This window comes from Ascaphus truei, chromosome 1, assembly GCF_040206685.1.
Source record: "Ascaphus truei isolate aAscTru1 chromosome 1, aAscTru1.hap1, whole genome shotgun sequence".
NCBI classification, from domain to species: Eukaryota; Metazoa; Chordata; class Amphibia; order Anura; family Ascaphidae; genus Ascaphus; species Ascaphus truei.
Genome location: NC_134483.1, coordinates 197,561,990 through 197,569,325, shown reverse-complemented (window position 1 = coordinate 197,569,325; position 7,336 = coordinate 197,561,990). Strand labels below are relative to the sequence as shown.

Below are 7,336 nucleotides of genomic sequence, written 5' to 3'. Positions count from 1 at the left end.
CATTTAGTCCCTGTATAGAGCCTTTCCTATGGGCCGCCGCTTTGCGCGCTTACACTGCGCAAGCGCAATCGCATCTAAGATGGCTACACCCTGCGGAGGGAGCCGCGGGTGCCTCCGGCGACTGGGTCGCCTGCCACTAGCTGCCGCAACACTCCCCCGTCGTAACAGAGGTAAGCGTGACAAAGGGAAACCCAGTTATATAAGTATTATAATTTAAAAAAATTATATAAAAAACAAATGAAACACTTACACAAGGTCACAATGAGCTCCCACCAGGAATTAAACCAGGATCGCCTTCATTCAAACTCAGTGCTTTCATTGTCAGTGTCTTTACTCACTGAGCCATTTTAACTACTCAAAAATAAAACATAGACAATATATAATCTAGTGAGTTTAATAAGAAAAGTAGAGAAGTGTAACAATCACTGCAAATCAAAGCGTGGAATGATCACCTCACCCTTCCAGATAAAAGGGATAAACACCAGAAATAAAGCTTTGTTTCCCATTAAGTTCCACCTCTTGTTTATTTATTTATAAAATATTTTACCAGGAAGTAATACATTGAGAGTTACCGCTCGTTTTCAAGTATCTCCTGGGCACAGAGTAAAACAAATAATACATGGTTACAAATACAGTTACATAAATGAACAAGGTATACATTTATATACAAGACATTGCATGCACAGTTAAAGAAAATATATATTATGAGCGTATGAAACAGTTACAGACCAGATTAAAGTGTGAGACAGCCTTAGATTTGAAAGAACTTAAGCTGGTGGTGGATATGAGAGTCTCTGGTAGGTTGTTCCAGTTTTGGGGTGCACGGAAGGAGAAGGAGGAACGTCCGGATACTTTGTTGAGTCTTGGGACCATGAATAGTCTTTTGGAGTCTGATCTCAGGTGATAGGTACTGCATGTGGTAGGGGTGAGGAGCTTGTTCAGGTAGCTGGGTAGCTTGCCCAGAAAGTATTTGAGGGTGAGACAGGAAAGGTGAACTTTGCGCCTAGACTCTAGTGATGACCAATCTAGTTCTTTGAGCATTTCGCAGTGATGTGTGTTGTAGTTGCATTGGAGAACAAAACGACAAATTGAATTGTAGAGGGTGTCAAGTTTGCTAAGGTGGGTTTGAGGAGCCGAGCCATATACTATGTCTCCATAGTCAATAATTGGCATTAGCATCTGCTGTGCAATACGCTTTCTGACCAGGAGACTTAGGGAGGATTTGTTCCTGTAAAGTACCCCTAGTTTGGCATAGGTCTTGGTTGTCAGGGTATCAATGTGCATCCCGAATGTTAAGTGGGAGTCAAACCATAAGCCCAGGTATTTAAAACTAGTGACAGGTGTTAGGGTGGTGGTAGCGTTGGTTCTAATCAGGAGCTCAGTCACTGGAAGCTTTACAAATTTAGTCTTGGTCCCAAATACCATTGTTACAGTCTTGTCAGTGTTTAAAAACAGTTTGTTTTGGGAAATCCAGTTTTCGAGTCTCAAAAAGTCAGACTGAAGTATGTGTTGAAGGTCAGAGAGGCTATGGCTGTGTGCATACAGGATTGTGTCATCTGCATACATGTGTATTGAGGCTTCCTTACAAGCTGTGGGAAGATCATTAATGAACACTGAGAAGAGTAGGGGCCCCAGAACAGAGCCTTGCGGGACACCACAAGTGATATCCAGGGGGTTGGAGTTAGAGCCTGAGATGGACACATGTTGGGATCTTCCTGATAGGTAGGACTGAAACCAGTTTAAAGCATGTTTCCCTATTCCAGAGCTCTGGAGTTTGTTAAGCAGGATAGCATGATCAACTGTGTCAAAAGCCTTTGCAAAATCTAGGAATACTGCACCAGTGAGTTGTCCCCGTTCCATTCCACACTGGATTTCATTGCAAACTTTTAGCAGGGTAGTTACGGTGGAGTGTTTGGGACGAAACCCAGACTGGAATTGGCTAGGGAAATTTGTCTTGGTGTAGAAATCGCTTAATTGGGAGTGGACACATTTTTCCATAACTTTGGATAGAATTGGGAGAAGTGAGATTGGCCTGTAGTTTGAGACAGTGTTTTTGTCCCCACTTTTGAAGATTGGGACAACTCTGGCAGTTTTCCAGGTCTTAGGGATATGGCCTGCAGACAGGATAGAGTTGACTATGGACGCAATTGGTTTGGCAATGGCTGGGGCACCAAGTCGTAGGAACCTAGATTGTAGTAAGTCGGGTCCACATTGGCTGCTTAGTTTTAGTTTGAGGAGCGCTTGTGTAATCTCCTCTTCAGATACTGGGCTAAATTGAAAATTGTGGGCAGTGTTGGGAGGGGGTGGGACTATAGGGGTACTCCCAGGATGAGATTCAGGTTTGGGGTTTGTGCTGCGTTTCGCTAATAAGTTAGTGGCACACCCCACAAAGTAATCATTGAATGCATTTGCAATGTCAGTGGGGTTTGTCAGAGTAATATCCCTCTTAGTGATATTACTTGGTTGTTGATGGTTAGGAGGCTGGAATATATTGTTGATAACCTTCCAGAAATTAGCTGGGTTTGATGTATTCTGGAGGAGATTGTCAGAGTAATATTGTGCTTTTGCATGCCTTGTTTGCCTTGTGCACATGTTCCGCATGCATCTGTAGTGATTGAGATCCTTGGTAGTGCCAGTTACTTTGTAGCTTTTCCACAAGGCATCCCTGAACTGGTAGAGTGCTATAAGGTCAGGTGTAACCCATGGAAGGTGGGCCCCCCGTACCCTTATTTTGCGTAGTGGAGCATGGGTATCGCAGAGTTTTAAGAACTCGGATTGGAAATAGTCGAGCGCAGAGTCAGGGTCGGGGATTAAATCGATTCTGTGCCATGGGCAGTTGGTAAGGTCATCCAGAAACTGTTGTGGGTTAAAGTTTTTAAATGTTCTAGTGAGGAGAACTTTGGGGCTTGAATGGGGCGGTTTAATTTTCCTTACACAGTACACTATTGCATGGTCACTGAAAATGTCAGGAAGGATGCCAGAGGATTGGATTCTGCTGGGGTTTGAGGAGAGAATCCAGTCTAGCAAGGAATGGTTATGCGACTTCAGGTTTATTCGTGTCGGTTGTGAAATGAGTTGCGATAGGTTAAGTGACTTGAGTTGTATCTGGATTTTGTGGTTTTTAGGGTCAAGCCAATTGAAGTTGAAATCCCCAAGAACTAGCAGCTCACTCTTCTCATTCAGAGAGGAAATGGAGGCAAGAAATTGGGTGATATCAGTCAAGTATTGTAGAGGGGCTTTAGGGGGGCGGTAGATGCCAGCAAGCAAGATGGGCTTAGAAAAGGGGAGGCAGATTTTGCCAACTAGAGTTTCAAAAGAGGGTGGACTTTTGTAGCAGCCACAAGTAGGAGACAAAGGAAACACAAGGGGCGTATGGAAATGATAAAAACCTAATACACCAAATTCAAATGTGTGTCATTTTCCCGTTAACACTGATAATCACTGATTTTTTTTACATTAAATACAAACACTCTACAAAAAATACACTGATTTTACGAAAACAATACAAACCGTTATCCCAAATAATGGTTATAGTCAGAGCTGTTCACTTAAAGGGAACTAACGGTTTCACTACAGCAGGGGTGGCCAACTGCCGTCCTCAAGGGTCACCAACAGGTCAGGTTTTAAGGATATTCCTGCTTCAGGGCCGCAGAATAAAAATAATGATGCAATTTTGGCTCCAGATATATAGACTTCACGGATCCATGTTCCAAATCCTGCCATTCTGAGCCTCTGGGATAGAATAAAATGGCTACTAGGGTTTGTTGTAGAAACCACAGAATCCATAAGAAATATCTCAATTGCTGCTTGTGATTGTGTCCCTTTAAATGGCATCAGCTGTCTGGGGCAGGGGAGGCTGGAGTTTTGCCAGACCTGATTGGCTGTGAGACAGTATATCACGTGACAAGCTCAGAGCCTGATCTTTAACCTTGTCCATAGTTAAGAGAATTTATTAGGAGGGCAGAGTCAGAGCCTGATATAGAGCAGGATGGTGATACTGGGGTACTGGGACATCCGAGGGGTGAGTAACTGTGGGGAGATAATACTACAGTATAAGTGGTTACTGGCAGGGTGGGGATAATGCTGTATGGGGGATATGGTGAGGGTGTAATATTGATGTATGGAAATAAGAGGGGTAATATAGTTATGGGCAGGAGTGGGTAATATTGAAGTTATGGGGGTATATGGGAAGAGGATAATATTGATTGGAATGGGGGGAGTATACTGGGAGGAGGTGGGTAATGAAGTATGGGGAGAGGGTAGCATTGAAGGAATTTGGGGAGGATGGTATATAGTGCTATTGGAGGTACAGAGAGGAGGGAGGTAATGAAGCTATGGGGAGGAAGGGGTAATACTGAATGGTTGAGGAGTATACTGTGAGGAGTAAAGAAGGTTTAGGGGATACACTGGGAGGAGGGGGTAATATTGCAGGTTTAGGGAGTACACTGGGAGGGGGTAATATTGAATTTATGGGGGGTACAATGGGTGGAGGAGGGTAATATTGAAGTATGTCTATAACTGGGTGTTAGGGTGTTTATTCACTTATCCATTCTCTACCTCTCCTTTTTCTCTTCATCCTGTAGCTGGCTCACTCCATCCGTCTCCTGCTAGAATACACGGGGACCCTGTATGAGGAGAAACTATATGTGACTGGTGATGGTGAGTGCATCACACGTGTGGGGTAGCAGACAGTGCCATGTTTTGTGACTCCCTAAACCACTCTGCTATATGCACCATTGGTATCGCTACGGCCTCCTGCCAGGACCCCTGGAAGGGGTTAAGCAGTCTGTTTGTGGGGTATTTTCTCTCCTATTTGGTGTGGATTAGTTTATATACACCCACCTCCTCCCTGCATCAGTGTCTTGCTGAAAGCTGTTACTGCGCCTGACTTCAATATAGATGGGTGATGGGGCAGAGAATTTCTGAAAGATTCACACAATAATTCTGATAAATTACTTTTACAGAAAAAGCAGAGTTGTGACTGTATAAATAAAAGTAGTTTGTACTATCGTGCTTTAACCTGACAGTAGTAGATGCATGGATCAGCCTTCCAGCTGTGAGTGCAAATGCATTGATAACTTGCATGTGGTGTGACACTATTACACTATAGCTGGCACTCACTGAGCTGTGATGCAGGGTAAGAGTATCACACCCCAATCTTGCGTTAATTGGTGTTCATCAGTGGCCATTAATGCCACATCAGGAGTGTTGCAACGCATTGCGGCTTAATGATTCCCAGCCTATGTATTTTAGAACCTGTAACAGTGTGTACACACAGTGCCACCCTCTGTGCAGTGTGTGCTACTCCCTGTGTGCAGTGTATCGGTGTCACACAGATTCATCTCTTCCTTAGCCCCAGATTATGACCAGAGCCAGTGGCTGGACGAGAAGGAGAAGCTGGGACTGGACTTCCCCAATGTACAAGTGACCCCAGGGATGGGTGGTGGGCTATGGGGAAGTGGGTGGGGGATATGGAGGGGAATTTTATTTCCCTAATGTAAAAGTGGTCTAATACCTCCTAAATTGGTGGGATGATTCAGTTTGTAGACTGTGGGAGGTTGGAGGGGAATCCCATTTCCTGAGGGGTGATACTAGTTACCCTCTCCTCCTGCAGTTGCCGTACCTGTTGGACGAAGATGTGAAGCTGACACAGAGTAACGCCATCCTGCGCTACATTGCACGCAAACATGGACTGTGTAAGAATCTGCCCACAGTGTCCGAGTAATACCCCTTGAGGGATGTCTCTCTCCTTCCCCCAATTAAAGGGTTAGCCGTTTTTAGCTAAATTTGCCCGTTGACATAATTTGGGAATTTTGACTGAAAATGGCCCATTGGCAGCTTCAGCACATCCAGAAACAGCCCCCAAGTCTTTCTAGCTCTTACACCCCCCCCCCCCCATATTGGGTCTTCCTCTCCCATTGAGTCTCTCTATTCCCACCTACCAGGTGGGGAGTTGGAGGGGGAGAAGCTCCGTGTGGATCTGATGGAGAACCAGGTCATGGATTTTCGGCGGGACCTTGTCACGATTGCCTATAACCCCCTGTTTGTGAGTCTGAGGGCTGGAGAGATATTTGGGGGTGGAGGTAAAATTAGGGGGAGTGACATTAACATATTTCCAACCCCCCCCCCCCCAGGAGACCCTGAAGGGACCATACCTGGAGAAGTTGCCTGTCGCTCTAACAAGATTTTCACGCTTCCTTGGAGACGGAGCTTGGATTGCAGGAGAAAAGGTGCCCCTCTCCCCCTCAAGCACCCCATCTCTTCATTCAAGCTAGCTCTCTCCTCTCCCTACTACATCCTATTATCTCTTACTTCTACTTGTTCTCCCCATCTGCATTCTCTCCGCCTCCGCCTCCTGGGTATGGCAGTGACTGATGATGCCTTGGCGTACTGTCAGGGGTCACACCAGGGTGTGGAGGAGAGATCCTGACTGCCTCCAATCTCCTCCCCCTCCCCCAGATCACCTTTGCTGACTTCCTGATGTACGATGTTTTGGATCAACACCGAATGCTGGAACCAACGTGTCTGCAAAACTTCACGAACCTACAGGATTTCCTGACCCGAATTGAGGTAACTTTCACCCCAGAACTGTCTTATTATCCCCATTATGGCTGTCTTGTTAGCATCCCTCAGCTATCATCCCATGGCAGGGGTATCTATGCACACTACAGGAGGTCTGTTACCATCAGGGCTCCTTCAGCCTCCACTCTACCTGGACACGATTGCAGTAAGTATGTGGGTATAATGGTTGAGGGTGGACTGATGTCTGCTGTGCCGAGTCCAGGAATGGCTTATTCTGCACAGCTCGTAATGACTAATCAGGTATTTTCCTGTAATTATTCACATTACTTGGTTGTCACATGGGGGAAGATTTGGAATCTGGTTTTCTCCCACAATTAGGAAGCCCATTAACATAGTCATTAAGCTGATATATCCTTTCTTCCTCTCCCAGGCTTTGCCTCCTGTTGCTGCGTATATGAAGACCCCTCACTTCATGAAGACCCCGATCAACAACCGTATGGCAGCTTGGGGCAACTGCAAATAAGGGGTCCTGTATATCTCCCTCGTGCACTCTCCTCCCCCTGTTACGCTTTTTGTATGACCTGCCTGACCCTGATTTGGGTCTCCCAGTGTCTTCTCCCCCATACTATTTATTCCTGTAGAAAGATTTCAATAAAGTTGCATTTTTCTGAGCATTTTGTCAATGTATGTACATCTTTATTTATATAGTGCCCACAATGTACTTGGCACTTTCTTAAAGAGACTACAGTACCGGAAATTATTATACAATAAGTGCAACAAACAATAGGAAAGGAAATCCCTTCCCCGAGAGCTT

The 7,336-nt window shown here is 45.3% G+C and overlaps 1 protein-coding gene across 1 annotated transcript; it reads left to right on the top strand.

The window, feature by feature from the left end:
- Positions 1-3,988: 3,988 nt before the first annotated feature.
- LOC142491193 (glutathione S-transferase Mu 4-like) lies at positions 3,989-6,275 on the top strand. Its single transcript, XM_075593487.1, has 6 exons — positions 3,989-4,021; positions 4,584-4,659; positions 5,354-5,418; positions 5,615-5,696; positions 5,946-6,046; positions 6,135-6,275. The coding sequence occupies exons 1-6, from the start codon at positions 3,989-3,991 to the stop codon at positions 6,273-6,275; spliced, it is 498 nt and encodes a 165-aa protein (XP_075449602.1).
- Positions 6,276-7,336: the final 1,061 nt, after the last annotated feature.

What these genes read in the sequence shown, in the direction of transcription:
- LOC142491193 (XM_075593487.1), top strand. Translation starts at nt 3,989, where the DNA reads ATGGTGATACTGGGGTACTGGGACATCCGAGGG. An exon ending in TGCACGCAAACATGGACTGT is followed by an intron (nt 5,697 to 5,945) that starts GTAAGAATCTGC and finishes CCCACCTACCAG; the next exon opens with GTGGGGAGTTGGAGGGGGAG. An exon ending in TTGCCTATAACCCCCTGTTT is followed by an intron (nt 6,047 to 6,134) that starts GTGAGTCTGAGG and finishes CCCCCCCCCCAG; the next exon opens with GAGACCCTGAAGGGACCATA.